This window comes from Botryllus schlosseri, chromosome 2 (assembly GCF_051294905.1).
Source record: "Botryllus schlosseri isolate E-star chromosome 2, Bs_hap1, whole genome shotgun sequence".
NCBI lineage: Eukaryota > Metazoa > Chordata > Ascidiacea > Stolidobranchia > Styelidae > Botryllus > Botryllus schlosseri.
In genome coordinates this window covers 2,487,527-2,506,119 of record NC_137237.1, presented here as the reverse complement: position 1 = coordinate 2,506,119, position 18,593 = coordinate 2,487,527, and the positions used below count along the sequence as shown (strand labels likewise).

The window sequence follows — 18,593 nt, the reverse complement described above, 5'->3', positions numbered from 1 at the left end:
TACCACTACCGGGGCCTACGATAATCGTAGGCCCCGCCACTACGCTATCACGCCACATCATTGCAGTTCTGATGAACAATGCATACGATTGTAACGGCAGCTCAAGGTGAAGGAACGATCGAAAGAAACACTTCTCTAATAGGAAGCAAATGCCGTGGGTTCGTTTACGTCAAACTATCACGACATTTGTGTATCTTGCGAGGTAGGAGCCTGCAACAACAATATAGCGAAGAAACACTTATCTAGTAGGAAGCAAAATATTCACGTCAAGCTAACGCGACATTTGTGTATCTCGCGTGGGCGGAGCCCGCAACAGCAATATAGTTCTTCCGCTGAATAATTCTGTTGTCAGATCATCATTTGCAGTCTTGCATGGTTCAGAATAGCAGGAAATTTCACATGACAATTTCTACACAATTTTATACTTTAAGCGCTAATCTGACCTCTCTCCAGAGGTGTCAGCAACGAAGCACTTCTGATTTTTCAAGTAAGCAAGTGTAGGTTGTGTCTACACTTACTCAAGTTGTTAAGTGTTTTGATAATTTCCTACTTTACTGTTACAGCGCTTTGGATATTGTAAAGTATAAAGTAGATTTGCTTGTATCACTATTTTAAGTGTGTCATGACAGCTAGGTAAAGATATCATGATACCATGGTAACCTAATACGTTTTCGGAATATTGGACCTATAATTGTGGTTTCATTGGTCATACTGGGTTACCAGCGAAGATGCATCTATAATTTCGAAAGTGGACGCCTCAGAATAACTGGTAAAAGTATGAGAACCACAGAACAAATGTACCTTTTCGAAACTGCTTACTTGAGAACCTTTCAAATATTCATTTTCCATAATTCTACCTGAAGTAGTTTTGACGCGTGTTTGAAATTTCTAGTTGGTCTTGTTATTGAGTAAATATCTATAGCGTTACTTTTACTTCTAATTTGAGTAGCAACAGAATGGTTTACCATATTTTGGGATGCGGAAAAGAGGACGCTATTTACAAATCACAAAAGTGGGATTACCTGACGAGAAAACGACCAATTCGAAAGTTTTTGCGAGAAATTCTTTCGTGTTGACTAAAAAATATCATTTTACTAATTCGATTCCCGAAAAGACCCAATTCATAATAATACTCGAACGTCCAGTACTTTATGGCGTTTTTTTTTAATTGAGCCTGTCCCAGTGGCCTGGCTGTCAAAGCATTCAAGGAGGACGAATTGCCAAAAAGAATGTCATTTAGGCGTCGTCGGGGGAGGACGTTTTCGATTTTCTAGAAAAAGGAGGCGAATCCCGTCTGAAGGAGGACATATGATATTTGATAACCCTAAGCTACACTGATTACTGTTACCGCTCCTGCCCCAAAACTAACCCAACTATAGCCAAACTCTTTTTTATACCATCGATAGCTATATAATATATATCTATGATCGATTTCATAGATAGACTCATCGATCAAAAGGGACCGCATCTGCGATTTGGACCTTGCGACAACCCGTCTATACTACCGCCTACACACATTCACTTCATTACTCTCTTTGTGTACGATTAAAAATAATATGGCTGTCCTGTGACGTGAGAACAATAGCAAGCGTTGCATGTTTAGTTCGAAGAAAGTGCCACATCCGGTTCCGACATAAATTTCCGGTAACTTCAGTATTTAGTCAGACCTACATGCAACCAAAGATCTGTATCTGTATTCAGAAGCCCCGGAGTAAGATCAAGTTGGTGAATTGGTTCCATTTTGGAACACAAGTTTTGTAGTGCTATTGCAACTTACACCGCAGTTTGCAACAGCCTACCAAGCTCGTATCAACATCATGACTATGATCTTGATTCAGTTTGTGATTTGTGAATTGTTATATATTGTTTGTTACGAATTTTCAGGCTTGAGCAGATATTAATTATCATGAAGTTTCGCTTGACACTTGTTTCAATTTTCATTTGCCTGCTGCTAGTAGACTTGTCATGCGGATGGCGGCGGAGGAGAAGAGGACATCGTCGTCACTGGGGTGGAGTTAAACGAGTCGTTCGCGGAGCAGTTAAAAAGTGAAGGGCAACACCTCCTCATTAAGCATTATAAAAGAATAGAGTAATCGCCTGTTAAGATTTCCACGAGTGTGGATAGAACGAATCAAGTATTACTATAATCAAAAGCAGTATCTGATGAATAAATTGATTTCGTATCCTATATAACAACATGCTTCGCTGTATCATACGACTTACCGTAGAGATGCCAAGTTGTAATATTATATCTGTTGCAGGTACGGGAAACATATCGTGAAACATGTCGCGAAAAGTGTCTTGAAAAAAGCAGCGCCTCATATCCTTCCGGCACTCACCCTACTCGGAGACGACTCTCGGCAAATGGTAGATTGTCATAACTCATTTTAAGTTGCAGGCTAAAATTACCGAATTAAACTGCATGGTTGATTTTGAACTGCTAGAGTTAGAATTTTCGCAATTCAATTTGGTTAGTTCTTGGAAAAATCGAGTACTTGAGTGATTTGATTCTGGATCGAGTATTCGGCTTCGATTCGAATATCATTCATTTTAGTGTCAATGACGTCATTAATGTACACACTTTTCGGGTCAGAAAGTTCTCTTCGCTATATAATGTGACAATATACGTTTGTGTTTGAATTCAAAATCTTTTTGCGTCATTTTCACTCTCACACCTGATGAAGAAGCGGGGTTCCAGCAGCTCTTTTGATAAATAAGATATAACTTTGGAAGTAGACGTTAAATAAGCAACCAAGATCTCATTATTAACTATATCTTCTGCTATCGATCGAACGAATTATTCAACTCATTATAAAGAAACTATAGTATGAATGATGTGGAAAGTTCTAAAATTTACATTTTATGCGATCAGAAATAATGCTATGCCAGTTCTGCATCACGTTAAAGATAATCTGCTATTTTTCGAACATGAATATGTCATTGCACGTTGTGACAATGCTATGGGTCGATCACGACATCACAGCTATGTCATTACCACTAGCGTGCGTGGCCTTGAACTACATGTTCCACTTGCTGTGATACCACCGATCGAGGTTTACAGCCTTCTCGTTGATAAATTAGTGGCAAGGATATTAATTATCATGCAAACTCGTCGTGATTAATTCCGGAAATCTCTTGTGCAGACCGAGCAGGATTACGATGAAGATTTGATGGAACCGGTGTCGGATCGACTTTTCCTTTCAGAGCCAGATGAACCGGGCGAGGATATGGTAGAATTTGTGGATATGCCAGGTATCTACGAGCGTCGCAATCACTACACTTGTGAAATTGCTCTGTGATTTCGGGTTTGCGACTTTTGTGTGAATGTTAAAGGGGTGTGGAATGCCGAGAAATGTCGAAGAGCACTGCTTTAGGCTATATTTTGGTTCCTTAATCGAATTGTGGGCTCTGAACTACTTTGCCACGTCAAATTTTTTCGATGTCTATTTTTCCGAATTTCATAGATTCGTCAAATATATAGGCTACTTGCAGTAGTGACAGCGCGGCGAGCGTATAACAGCAACATAACAAATGTTGTTGTTAAATAGAGGCTAAATATAGAATCAAAATAACGCAAGATTCAGATTTACCTGTCCCAAATTAGTTCATTAGAACAAAACCCAATCCCCTACAAAAATCCACATGGTCAGTGATATATTCCTATAAAATTTTACGTATTCTACGTAACATATGCATTTTGCGGTTGTGTGTGAGGAAATGCCCCCACGAATATGTTTATTTCACTTTTATTGCAAACACAAAGTAGAATGACGAAAATGGCTAACCTTTCATTTGTATTAAGATGAGTGGCAAGAATCCGTTAGCGAAATGGAAGAGGGAAAACCGGAGGACGAAGGACTGGACCGCGAATAAATAAATGATGCAAGGCGTGGATCAGATTCTTAATTGATTAGATTCTTTGCTGTATAATGATAACTGACTTTTACAACCAATAAACTTGTCCCGCGTGCTCGGCGTAAATTGTGCTCGTGTGGTCAGCTCACAGTTCAGTCAGCTGTATTGGGTGTCAAATCACATTAGTCGAGACCGTTGGGTGTTGACATCGATCATGCGAGAGGAAAACGCAGACTCGGGACCAGTTTAACGAAGAATGATTACTGGAGTTCTTGATCCAAACTGACCACATGCTGGAAGAATCTTGTAAATAACTCTCGAGGGATGCAGCTTCCATGCAGAGGGACCGCTTACTCGTACAAAATACTCCTAGTGTAGGCTAACCCATCACCGCGGTCGGTCGCGCCCCGTTGGGGGCATAGTTTTTAAATCCGCCGCCGCCGAGATCCTAGTTCGATTCTCAGCAGTAGCAGATTTCGCAGTGTCGGAGGTTTATCCGAGGTCCACATCCGCTATAAGTCGCTGTTCAACGGCGTATTTGCAGAGTAGTCCGCGGAAAGACGCGGCTATAGGGGGAATGAAGCAAGGAAAAAAAGGTAAAGGAGCGTGTCTGAAATATATAAGGTAAAGATCTAGCACTCTTACCTCGAGGTGGGGAGGATGTTACATTGAGACACCGTGCTTCATAGGTTCGTCATCCTCCAATCTCCTGATTACAAGACATTGTGTCTTGTGTATCGCATTGTACATTGTATGAGGATGGAAGAACCGCTGGATTTATGGTTACAGGCCAACCGATTTTTGATTTGCTGATAGTATCGATATCATTAGTTAAAACATATCAGTGGCAAAGTAACTATAATCTGCGATAGATATCGTGTTTTTTTTCGGTATCGGCTTGATATTCCGATATCACAACGTTGTAAGGTTACAATATATACTTATTGACTCGGTGACTATAATTACTTCTCAGATATCAAATACTGTTTGCTGTTACAATGCGCGCATAGGCCTATATATCTTAACCAAACTACATCCTTCCTTTTCTACATTTACATATAAAAAAGCAGACCACGCAACACAACACGTGGTTGTTACAACAGGATCTTGCTATCCCACCTGTTAGCAAATAAGCATATGTAGGCTACTGCAATATGTTATGATTTCCCGATAGTTCTATCATAACAAAAGCGAATTGCGAAGTCAGGAACTGTGTTGTAGAGATGAGCATGGATTAGGATTAGGTTTTGAAAAAACAGGATTTGTGAAATTTTGTCGGATTTGGATTGGATTTGGATTACACATTTTTTTCAGAACGGATTAGGATTTGGATTGGATTTACCTATTTTCTGGGAGATTGAAATGTCGTGTGGCGAATGGCGACAAAATTTATTCAGATCAGGTATTAATCTACTTATGGTTACTAAGTTATCTTGAATCAAGTGAATCGTTGGTTGTGAAAGAAAATTTTCGAATCCCTCCATTGCATAAATTAGTATTTTTTCTGAATTTCCAGTTGGAATCGGATTAGGATTGGACATGGACTTGAATATGAAAAAGTTACGGATTAGGATTTGGATTAGGATTTGAAGGTTCGGATTTGGATTGGATTAGGATATGGAAATGTCAAATCCGCTCATCTCTGATGTGTTGGTGTGTTGACCAGGTTTAGGTCCGGATGTCAAGTTAGCAACAAATGTGTAGCTTCGGTGGGTCGTTTCATTGCATTAGCGTCTTCTGTTCCGATGTATTTTAAGGACGTTTAAAGGATTTTGTCACGGTTACAAACCAAATCTCATGCATCCGCGATACAAAGAAATCGCATTAAACTTACGCTGTGTTGTGGTCTAATATGATTTGTTGTGGTTTCGTGTGATATGACTTCGACCATATAAACCAATGTACTTCAAACATCTACAAACAACCCTGATAACTTCCTTCCTATGCTCGCTGAATGATATTGATGTGGTCGGTCATTGATTTGATATAGTCGTAAATAAACATCACCATTCTGTGTACCGTGAGTAACAGCCTTTTCCGACTGACGTAGGTATAAATTCAGTCGTGAATACAGCAAAAATGGCAATTTAGATATGGGTCCGAATAAGGCGCGAAACGTTGTGATTTGTAGGTACTATATATTTGCGCAAATGCTGGTTTTAGCAAAGTTCTGTAAAAGCTTATTTTCTAACATTAAAATCAATTCTGCTTTATCTTACGTTATATATATGAGTTGCGTCGATTTGAGGGCAAATGATACCCGATTGAAATGAAATCAAAACTTCAATTAAAGAAGTCTTAACTCGAACAAACCATATAGCAACCTTCGTAGTCGTGGCATTGTGAACCAGCGACATGGATGGCAAATATATAAAACATCCAGGAATGTTGCTAAACTATGGTAATTTGGAGGTTTCAATTCTTGTAAAAGCCTATTAGGGTAGACAATTTTAATACCGAAAAACTTTCGGACGAATCTAGCGTCTTTTGCCATTAGATTATCATGGGAAGGACGTAGTTTATTTTAGTCCTAGATGTTTTTACGGCATATACACCGACTCATGATATACATACACACGCTCTGTGCATTTGCATACCCTGTGTGCATGATGTGCATAAGCCGCTGGCCAAAGAGCGTGCAGACATAGCCTGTATGGTTTTCAAAGTCTTGCACCCCCCTCCTCGCTACCCCAGTAATGCATGGGTGCCGAGCGGGTAAGCCATGGAAACCAGTGTTACTAAGCAGGCATTTGGTTTGATTCGGCCGGGGATCGAACACATGACCTACCGATCAAGAAGCCGGACGCTTCGCCATTACGCTATCTTGTCGTGGCACATTCGTGCGTACGCACCTCGGACATGATTATCGTATAATATTGTGTTAGAAATATGCCGCCTGATATTGGCATTCTTGTTCACCAAATAAGCATTTGAAAACGTTTTGAGTTATCAAAAGTTAGCTCAATCTACAGGTTCGCATTTTCCTGGGGCTGATAGATGCGTTAGGCCTACCGTTAGTTTTGTTAGGCTATAGGTGCAGCTACTGGCGATGTAACGTAATTCGCTTTACTGTGTCTTGGTACCAGAATCTAATCACGATGAAGTTTCGGGCGACACTTGCCTTGCTGCTAATATGTTTGACACTTATCGACTTGTCTTATGGATGGGGCCGCAGGAGGAGGAGATGGGTACGTGTGAGGGTTCGGAGAGTTGGAAGAATCGCACGTAGAGCGATTAGAAGGTATGAAAATGGAGTGAAGCGGCCCTAAAAAATTGATGCATCACTTTACGCGGTAAAATTACAGGCACGGAAAAAGGATGCTGAAACGGTACTTAAAATGTAAACTACCGGGCCTAGGAGACAACACACGTCCAGTGGTAAGCTTTCAGTGGTGTCATCCGGATATGATATGAGAAATTAAGAATCGCATTCATGTTTTTTTAGAATTTAAAGTTTATTTACATGTACAGCCTTACAGTCCCGTGATCGCAAACATTAATTTCATTCATCCAAAGTGCCGTATTGCACGTGCCGTATTGTATTGAATTCGCTTGGTGCACGGACGGATTTTGTGACCGAAACGATCGATCCTATTCTTTGCCTAACCAATGGTTCCCAACCTTGTCACGAGTGAGTCCCTTTAAAAATGAAGAATCAATCCCTCCCTATTTTATTCGATCTTCGAATAAATTAGGAAACTTTGTATTAATATTATTGAATGGTTATTGCAGTGGTTACCATATATTCTCTTTTAAGGGCGCCTGAATGTCCTCTTTGGGGGAATTTGTCCTCTTATTTTAGAAAAAATAATAAAATGCCATCCAAAAGTCGACTCCTAGGCGTAATTAGTAGGCAGAGTAGAAAAGTGGTAACTTCGGGAGTCGATCAGAATGATGATGTTTGTTTTAGTCAACACTGTACTATTGGTAGAATAATTTCGAAATTCATCAGTTTACGAGTTTTCAAAAGCGTCCCGTTTTTCGGATCTCAAAATATGGTAACCCTAAGTAACCCTAGGTAAATGATATAATTACAACAAACAATAAAGATGACCGTACAATAATTAGTTATTAGTAGGGCGATTTTATTTTTGACATGTCAGAAAAAGTCAAAATTATGTTGAAATTGTAGCGTTAGGTAGAAAAATGTCAAAATTGTTTACAAAGTTAAAACTTTTTTGCAACCTGCATTTCGTTCGTATCGTAGATTTTGCACTGTCGGTGAACTTATCATTTGACATTTTACTGCTTGCAGCCTAATATAGAGGCCTATCGTTGTAGACGGGCAATTGTCTGCTCAATGTGAATCATAAACATTCAAATGAAACAAATAGATTGACATGGTATTATGCTCAGCGTACCGCAATATCCCAACTGAAGCAAGACTGCATGTGCATTGCATGGTTCTGCTATCAAGAAGCGCATGATGGAAAATTGTGATGTAGACACCATTGCCAGAATGAAGCAACACGGTTTGTCACCAGCAGTGTATACGCACAACTTCAGTGTTGTCAGCCAACAACTGCTGTTGTTGAACGTTCTGTCTCCATTCTTGGTAAACTACTTAGTAAGGACAGAGACTTTCTACCCGAGAATGTAGGAAAGTATCTTTCGTAGTACTACAATTTTTTTTAATTATTTTCACCATTATGCGTAATATAACTACTGGAATTATTCATAGGGCAATATTTCGTTAAAACAAAGTTCTTTCATGTAAAAATTTGTTAGGTTTTGTGGCAAGAAAGTTTTTTTAGGCCAAACTACTTCGTAAGGGCAGACAGTTCCAACCAGAAATGAATATAAGTAGTACAATTTTAACAGTATGTGCAAAAACACCTAATTTGCATACGTTAGGTCAGATCTGGTGGTCAAAATTTAGATTTTGAAAGTCAAAAAATGTCAAAATTTTGATTTTTAGGTCAAAATATTCCGTTTTTAGGTCAAAAAAGCGCCCTAGTTACTACATACTTAGGTGCTGTGGTGGTTGAGCATTTTTTGCTCTAAATATGCATTACTTTCTGTTTTGTGGGTGGAGGAAGGAGGATACACTGAAGATCAAGTAGTAGCTTATTGCTGTATTACTATTTTTATTAAAGTTAAAATATTTTTTATCTATAGCTGAGAAGACTCATAGAAATGATTTTTTTTTTCAAATTTCTTCATGACCCCCTGAATAAAGGTGCAATGGGGCATTGGCCGTAAGTTGGGAATACCTGACTCGAACGTTTTCGGATGCGATCTCCATTGAGCAGGACTTTGAACCAATCATTTTAACATGTAGCCTACCTGTTACCTCTTGCGCAGCCCGAGAACAATTTCGAAGAAGACATGTCGGAGTCGATTTTTGACCATGATTTCCTTCCACACCCAGCAGAAACCGAAGACGAGAACCCGCAATTTCTCTCCATACCAGACCAAGAGGAAGGTACCAACTTGAATTCCATTCGTGGCATCGGGATTGACAGGATATCGCTTTACTAAAACCCATTAAATCAGCATCTTAACTCATTAATAGACATAATGGTCATATTCGATTCAAATAAACTGTATATACAGAAGTGGTTAAAGTAGTCAGCATTGCTACTGGAGAACAGGCAAAAGTATCGCCATAAATTCCTACTCAATTTAAGATAGAAGTAAACAATTCCAATGTATATCAAAAATTATCCAAGTGTAAGTAGAAAATGAGAGTTTGAAAAACCACTCAGGTCAGTAGCTTAAAAAATGGGTTGAGTGGTCGCACACTTTTAGAAGTTAGCCTGGTTACCTTTTTAATTCCTGCATCTTCAAGACTAAAATGCAAAATTATTAATCACGCTACAAATATAGGTATCGAGCGAGCAAAGGCAAGACCAACTTGGGTACTCCTAAAATTATAATTACTTAGTTACTCACCACCTATGCAACTAAAGAGAACGTGCCGAATTCGATTTCTGAGAAAGTGTTATTATATGCATAGAAAAGGTATACATTATTAACGAAATATCACTTATATCAGAACTGGTAGAAAAGCACTATGAGCCCGATGGTACTCTGTAAGGGTGCATGAATAGTAATAGGTATAATACCATGCATGGTATTTAAGATTTCGGAAACCTCACGGCATTGAAATATTTCCATCTTGGGGCAATTTGCATCCATACCTTTCAGCGCTCAGAGCAAATGTTATCCTCAAAATGAGGCTTGCAGTTAATGCCAATCAGTAGTTATCACTATTTAAATCATAGTAATATTACATTTCCAGCCAGATATTTGTAATTTCATATGTTCCCTGGTGATCCACATCACGATATTTCTTGTACTGTATTTCGAATCTTTTGAAAACCTCGAGGATGCATATGATGCTAGTCTTATTTCATCTTTAGACTTACAACGCTGGAATGACTTCGTGAGCGAGATGACAGAAGATGACTCGCAGGCTGACGACGCAGATCGGGAATGAACAAGCTAAAGACGACGGGAGAAGCCGGAATGACTTCGCCACTGTTATAAAATGCAGTTGCTCGTTGTCATGACCATAAAATGTCAATTCACCGATGTTTTACGATATCTAATAAAGTGCAATCAAAACTAAATGATGATTTGTATGTAGGCCTATTCACGTCAGATTAAAAGCGGTTCTTTTTTAGTCAAGTGGAGCGCAGTTGCCGATCTAGATTGATAGTCCATAAAACAAGTCACATACCATACCCCAAGCCCTCCAGGTCTGCAAACCTGGCCCAAGGCAATGCATCACTATTCAGTGTTGGCGACTTCAACAAAATCAATAGCCTCAAATATGTGACCAAGTATAAATGTAATTTTCGGCGATCTCGCCTGGGCGTTCGTGAAATGGGAAAGAACCTCAAACTTTAACGACAGTGAATTAATCAAGCGATCTATTTACATATAGTTCAGTCGATGTCGTGCTTGTCTCGGGCTGTTAACTCGCACGTTATTGCGTCATAGATAATATTAAGATGCAGATAATCCACCACATCGTTGTTTGTAAAGCAAATCAAAGAGAAAACCATACTAGACATGCTTAGTTTCATAACATGTTTTTATTAATCCCTCCTTTGCATTTTGCGCAATACTTGATAAAAGTTGCACTAAAAAGTCGCATGAAAAATAGCAAAAAGTTGCATTATAAGATTATTCCAAACATCTTATAACATCATACTACACATAATTTGGAAGTTCGCATTGTCGAAAAAACTTTGGAAGTTCGTGACCGCGATAATTTTTGATAAGCCACAAACGTTCGCATGTATTTAGCATCTTTTGCCTAAACTTCGTCTGAATCAGGGTTGTAACCAAGTCACAATTATAGTTTAGACTCGAGTCAAGTCGAGTCATTGTCAACTCACCACCGAGTCAAGTCCGAGTCCAAGTCATCGAGCAGAGGGTCGAGTCCTAGTTATGGTATTATGACTCGAGTCCGTGTCCAAGTCATTGTGTTGACTGCTCAGTTTCCAATTAAAGTCTTGCAAATCCACTTTGTATAACTCATTTTGGTGATATCGAATGGTTCGCTTTCATAATATATTAATTTTCCTCACTTTTAGCAGTTTCTGGTCGCATTTTCAAGTACCAGTACCAATAGACGCAATCTCACTAGTGTGGTTACTTTACTATTCTTCGAAATTAAAATGAAATGTCGGTCTTGGCCGTCCGAGTCTCGAGTCATGCACAATGACTCGAGTTCAAGTCGAGTCGATACACAGATTGACTCAAGTCGAGTCGAGTCATTTACGTATTTTGGGAAAATGACTCGAGTCAAGTCGAGTCATCAGAAAATTGTGACTGGAGTCATTACAACTCTGGTCTGAATGCACCGCGGATATGGTTGTTGTAAATTATTGTATTACAAATTTGGCGTCCAGGCCACTCCGGACTATAGATGGCAACGAACGGGCTGACCAACTATCACGGGCAGCCAACCGAGTATCGATATCCCAACTGTAACAGCGAAATCGGTCACTCGCCTGCTCTGCCAAGACCAATGGCAGTGGCAGCCGAAGATAACGGATCCCAATCCAGGATGTTCCAACCGTTGATATCGACACCGGAGCCAGAAGCCTATCCAAACCGTCTCATTGGACGTATCTTGTTTCGCCCCCAAACCGGACACTGCAGATTCGAGGCACGACTGTTCATGATTGGTTGCGCTTATTCCCCACTCTGTGAAGTGTGTAATGTTCCCGAAGCAGTTGGCCATATAATGTGGCATTCCTTGCCGACGCTTGCATGACGCTCAGCATGACGCTTACATTGGCTAAGTTATTGACTCTGCCGCAATTATTTACCCCGGGTCGCCGAGTTTATAATTTCATGTTACAAGCATACATATGTTAAAAATTATTTCCAATCATTGTCATATAGCATGGAAAGGAAATCCTAGAGAAAACATTATTTTCCGTGTTGCACAAGGCCGAAGAGGAGACCAGCGTCACTAAAACTAAAATTAATAATCTTTATAATAATAATCCGCGCTCCACCTCCCCGATACGTCACTGCTCTTACCACGTCTCCACAAAATAGTCCGAGACGAGACGCGGCTGGGGAATGAAACAAGCTAATAAAAGAAGAAAGACCAGTCTAAAATATCTAAATCTCAAATTCCAAGGTACAGAACTAAGTGCTCTTCCTCCAGCATTGACGTGAGGTGGATGTTTAATTAAGAGGCCGTGTTGGATAGTTTCAACATCCTTCTTCCTCCTGATTACATGACATTGTCTTCGGTGTCGTTCTGTACATTGTATGTCGTGGGCGCATGCCTGAACCGCTGGGGTTATGATTACAGCCCGACCGATTTTTGGTTTGCCGATGGTATCGATATCGACCTTTAGAACATATCAGGGGTAATATAACTAATAACTATATCTGCAATGGATATCGGTTTTCTCGGTATCGGCTTAATATTCCGATATCGGTCGGGCTCTAGATATAGTTGTGATGTCGCTGTAACTATGTATTTATTGACTCGGTGACTAATTACTTCCCAGATATCAAATATTGTTTGATGTTATACAATGCGTTCATATATATCTTAGCCAAACTACATCCTTCCTTTTCTACATTCATATAGAACAAAAACAAACCATGAAAACACATGTTGTTTCAACAGGATCTTGATGTCCCACCTGTTCGCAAATAAGCATATGTAGGCCAACAATTCGTTAGGATTTGCGGACAGTTGTATCATAACAAAAGCGTATTGCGAAGTCAGGAACTGTGTTGGTGTGCGGACGATCTCTAGGTCCGGATGACAAGTTAGCAACAAATGTCCCTTCGGTGACTCCTTTCATTGCACTAGCGTTTTCTGTCCGATGCATTTATATTAAGAACGCTTAGTCGATTTTGTTACGATAACAAACTAAATACCATGAAATCCAGTGGCGTCTCGTGACTTTATCCGGTGGTGGCGCAAGGGGTGCACACAGCACACGATGTTTGTTGTCAACATGACGTCACAATGGTGCATTCCTACGTAAAAATGTGACTTCGTAGTGGTCATGGTCACAGACCAGATGTTTCAGATCGCGGCCAATACACGCTCGGGCTCGCACACTCTCACACTTAGCAATGGAGACTGTGATGCGGCTTACTGTTGCAGCAGTAGAGGGACTTGGCGGCATTCCTGTGGTAATAAAGTAGCTGGCCGATATATTCGGTTAGCTTTGCTGGCAACATAACCTGTACTGAGGTTTGCGAGTTCTTAAATCCACAGATGTTTACTCAAACACGAAGTATATTTGCACAGAATAAGACGTTGTTAGGGTAGCAGTTATAAAAGAGCCTGCTAGTATAGTTCTCGCGAGTACTCGACAAACGATAGAATGACGTCATGGCATGCATTGTGTGAACGATAGCTGGGCAATAATATTGCAAGTGTTGTACGTTGTTGAGATATATATCGGGATAATAATCTGAAGTCCAATTCAAGGTGACACAGTCAACTGCACTGTCTATAATATTCTGCTGTGAAATCGTAAACATAGAACACGGTTAAATGACATCAACGAGATGTAGAATACGCAATCACATCTCCCATCTGGGTATGGAACACCGTCAAAATCAATGCAGACCAACAGCGAATTATGCGTAAAATAAAAATTGATCAGCTGTTAGTCGACATTGAAAACGAAATAGCTATCGCACTTGACAATGCGGATTGTTAGCAAATGACTTGAAGGCTGTAATTTCACGATAAAATCGACATTGGATATCATAAAATTAAATAAATAATTGATAGCAATTAAACCGGGAAACTTAGTAAACTGCTACATGAGATCATCGAGATATACCATTCGAAATATCATCACCTATTTCGGTATGGAACACAGCAAAAATTAACATATACCAACGCCGGCTTTTGCGTGAAATCCGCGATGCGGTATAAATAAGGGGTGTCTTTATTTTGTGCTAGGAAACTTATGAAACTTATGAAAACTTATGAAACTTATGAAAACTTATGAAACTTATGAAAACTTATGAGACTTATGAAACTTATGAAACTTATGAAACTTATGAAAACTTATGAAACTTATGAAAATTTATGGAAACTTATGAGACTTATGAAAACTTATGAGACTTATGAAACTTATGAAAACTTATGAAACTTATGAAAACTTATGAGACTTATGAAACTTATGAAAACTTATGAAACTTATGAAAATTTATGGAAACTTATGAGACTTATGAAAACTTATATAACTTATGAAAACTTATGAAAACTTATGAAAACTTATGAAACTTATGAAACTTATGAAACTTATGAAAACTTATGAAACTTATGAAAATTTATGGAAACTTATGAGACTTATGAAAACTTATGAGACTTATGAAACTTTCCCCGCGCGGAAATCAAATTGGGTCACGCGTTAGCATATGAAGATTGCGACACGGTCGCGTTTGTTGATTGACGCTGAATTGGTATCTTAGAAATAATAGTCGACGAAATGAAGTGTCGTCGATGTTCAAGTTTATAAATTCATATTGCAATCAGAACAGTCCCCATTCTCTTGTTAGGCGTGCTGGCACTTAGTTACCGCATGGTTATACGTATAGTACAAGAAGGCAAAGCCTACTCGCGGTCACCGAATAGGTAAAATAGCTTCGTCAGAGATCACCTCCGTGTGTCTATCGGTGCTGTCAAATCTTCCGCTAGTTTACAGTGTGGTGTCAGCCAAAAAAGGTCGGTAACCACTGTGCTAGGGTTCTGCTGACTATTTTCCAATTACAGAGGGTGACGCGAGGTTGAAAATTTTGACAACCACTTGTCTATGTAAATCTGGATTGCCATTATTGCAATCATGATTTAAAAATCCCTATTTGGAATGGAATACCGAGACAATGGTCTCACAATAAAATTCGAATCTGAATTATAAGTTTCATAAGTTTCCATAATATTCATAAGTTACATAAGTTTCCGTAAGTTTCATAAGTTTCATAAGTTTCATAAGTTTTCAGAACTTTTCATAAGTTTCCATAAGTTTCATAAGTTTTCATAAGTTTTCATAAGTTTCATAAGTTTTCATAATTTTCATAAGTTTTCATAAGTTTCATAAGTTTCATAAGTTTTCATAAGTTTTCATAAGTTTCATAAGTTTCCATAAGTTTCATAAGTTTCCTAGCACAAAATAAAGGCACCCTAAATAAGTGTCAGATCAACGCACATCTCTGGTTTTCTTTACCATACTCGACCTCGATTACGAAACTACTGTCCTAATCATTGAGTGACATCGAGAGGCTAGGCACAATGCTACCGAGGCAAGCGCCAGCCAGGCATTTACAAAGCGAAAACACAGAAGATAATTAGATTTTCGTAAAGTCTTCGCTGGGCATTTACAAGCAAATGCGATTTTCGCAGTGATTTCGGTATATATCAGTGGTTCCCAACGGGTGGGGAATTCCCACCAGTGGGGAATTCAATGGTTTCTGGTGGGGAATAGACGCATCCGGTATAAACATTATCTACAGGATAGTCTACATATTTGCGGAGACATATGCGCGATTACCGTTACCAGTCATTGCAGTCAACTGCTCTGTTATGTATGTATCGAAAATTATATTGCGTGTTGTTCACAAAACCTCCTTTTTAACTTTGGTTAACCAATGATGACGTCACAAACGCATCCAGCACTACCAGTATGACGTGATATAACGCTTTCGCTGAATTTTGAGGGCTACCGGTAGCGGTTCACAATACGTTTTATGTTACAGTTATTGGTGACGGTCTCGCGTAGGCTACTTATTGGTTGTGAGTCTTGTGTACTCAAGCAAGCTAATAGCTGCTCCGTAATGACAGAAGTTAAAAGGAAATACGATGATAGCTTTAGGTAGTGGGGAATGGCGACTTGGAATGAATGGGAAGTGGGGAATGAAGACAAAAAGGACGGGAACTACTGGTATATATTGATTGCTGTGCGTCTATAAATGATAGAGCTGCCATTAGTGCGGAGTGGATCGACAAATTCTCTGGTCTGACTCCGATCCGTTTTTTTTAATTCTCTGATCTGGCTCCGATCCGGCTCCGGCCAAAAATGAAAAAGTGCGGCCGGAAATCCGACTATAGATAACTAACCCGTAGGTTAGTTATCTATAATCCGACCCTACACGGTGCGGTGGTTCCGTGAATATATAAATATGGCTCATTTATTTTCGCACTGGTTTGGCGGTTACTTGCTTGTCGTTTGTTGGTAGTTATTTAGTTACAAACCTCATGCTTATCCATATTGATTCTGGCGTTATCAAAAAAGTACAGATCCGGCTCCGGTCGTATCAAAAAAAGTACTGATCCGGTCCGATCCGGTTCCGGTCAAAATTGAAAAAATCCGGCTGGAAATCCAATCCGGCTCCGGTCCATGCTCGGCACTAGTTGCCACACATCTCGAATTTCCCGGGCATGTTCGTAATTTCACTGTTAAAACTGCGTCCAGGAGGAATTTCTTAAATATGCCTAAATGTCCGGAATTTTGAAGGCTTGAAGTAAGCTCATAATTTTTGTCGTAAATCAACGTACACAATATTATTTTGGGCAGATTTATGCTACATGAAATTATTCATCGCGCTGTGCGCGAATTAGTATCCTATATATTGGTTTTAATATGGAGACTACCACCCTCGCTAAAACTGCGATCAAAAGTAAATAAAAATACCATTCATTTACAGAAATAAGTCCATTTGCAATCGCAATTACAAGATAACGGTATATTCATAGAGTGGGTGTAGGCCGTTTGGATGACTTATTCAAAGATAATGGTTCTAAACCTGGGGGTAGTTTGTCTTTAATCTGGGGTTCGCGAAGATGTTGAACGTAAACAGCTTCCAAAATAGGCCGTAAGTCCGGGCAAATGTTCCGACCTTCAATTAGTAATCAGCTCGTCTAATTTGGAGCTGGGCCACGGCAAATTGGAAATGGACTCACGACCATAAAAGGTTGGAAACCACCGGATGTGCGGTGTTTATATAGTTCAGAGCTGCAGTACGCACCGGCATTAGGCTGATAAATCATCTTATCGGTGTGACATGAACATGACTTAACGATGTAGAATTACGCTCCTTGCATTTTCGAAGTCATCAGCCTCCACCAGCTCTACCCCTAACTCTGACCATGTGGGTGGAGAGAGGATCAAAACTTTATAGTAATATATGGAAGAACCAATGTTATTGACATAATTCATTCAAATCATTTAACGACGAGATGAATATAGTAAGCCCCCAGAAGTTTCATCGATTACCCTACGATGGGCCCAAAATCAGTGTTTATTTGTGCGGGAGAGGGCTGAAATAATGTGGCTTCTGCCCTGATTGCAACATATGAAACACACATCCACATTCTCCTGAACCGGATCATGACCACCTCTAGTTGATAGACAAAGCTTTGCTGGTGTGACGTCATATTGATCGACAATTAGCTCATACTTCGTTTAAAATCCACTAGTGGGCGCTAAAGAACGTTCGTAAGGTATGTCACTAAGATATGGTAACCCTAATAAATGGTAAATCATTGCTATAGAACAGAATTTTGGCTGGGCAATGCCCCAGTTACCTATAGGGCGAGCCGCCACGGGTGAAATCCCCTATGCGAAGAAACTGAATTAAACTTACGCTGTGTTCTTCTTCAATATGATTTGTTGTATTATGTGTAGTACAGTACTTCCAGCATCAACAAACAGCCCTGAAAACTTCCTTCCTACCCACGCTGAATGATATGGATGTGGTCCGTCATTGATTTGACATAGCAATATTAAACATCACCACTCTGTGTACCATGTGTAACATCCTTTTCCGACTCATACAGGTATAAATGCAAAAGTTTATGTAGCAAAAATTGCAAATTTAGAGAGGGGTCCGAATAAGACGCGAAGCATCCTGATCTGTAAGCGCTAGATATTAAATCCTGTTCTATAAATATTATTTTGCAAAAGCTTATTTTCTAGCTTCAAAAGCAATTCTGCTTTCTCTTACTGTATACAAATGAGTTGCATCGATATGAGGACAAATGCTACCCGATTGAAATGAAATCAACCCTTCAATTCAAAGTATAGTCAAATTTCAAGCAATCCATATGGCAACCTTCGCAGTCGTAGCATTGTGCACCAGCACCACGCATGGCAAATATATAAAAACACGTAGGAATGGTGCTAAACTATGGTAATTCAGAGGTTCCAATACTCGAAAATACTTCGTGACATGTACAATTTTGATATACCAAAAACTTTCGGACAAATTAACGTCTTTTGCGATCAGAC

General features: G+C 39.5%; 2 protein-coding genes and 1 long non-coding RNA gene across 3 annotated transcripts in view; 2 read left to right on the top strand and 1 right to left on the bottom strand.

Moving 5' to 3' along the window:
- LOC145432992 (uncharacterized) overlaps positions 1-18,593 on the bottom strand; it is a 365,973-nt gene that overhangs the window by 92,378 nt on the left and 255,002 nt on the right. The gene's annotated exons all lie outside the window — the stretch shown is intronic.
- Positions 1,843-3,975, top strand: LOC145432980 (uncharacterized). The gene is made up of 4 exons (XM_080309847.1): positions 1,843-2,046; positions 2,262-2,367; positions 3,144-3,252; positions 3,803-3,975. The coding sequence occupies exons 1-4, from the start codon at positions 1,907-1,909 to the stop codon at positions 3,871-3,873; spliced, it is 426 nt and encodes a 141-aa protein (XP_080165973.1). The 5' UTR covers positions 1,843-1,906; the 3' UTR covers positions 3,874-3,975.
- LOC145432982 (uncharacterized) lies at positions 6,604-10,430 on the top strand. Its single transcript, XM_080309848.1, has 4 exons — positions 6,604-7,096; positions 7,161-7,233; positions 9,160-9,280; positions 10,221-10,430. Exons 1-4 carry the CDS (start codon positions 6,954-6,956, stop codon positions 10,295-10,297), a joined length of 414 nt encoding a protein of 137 aa, XP_080165974.1. The 5' UTR covers positions 6,604-6,953; the 3' UTR covers positions 10,298-10,430.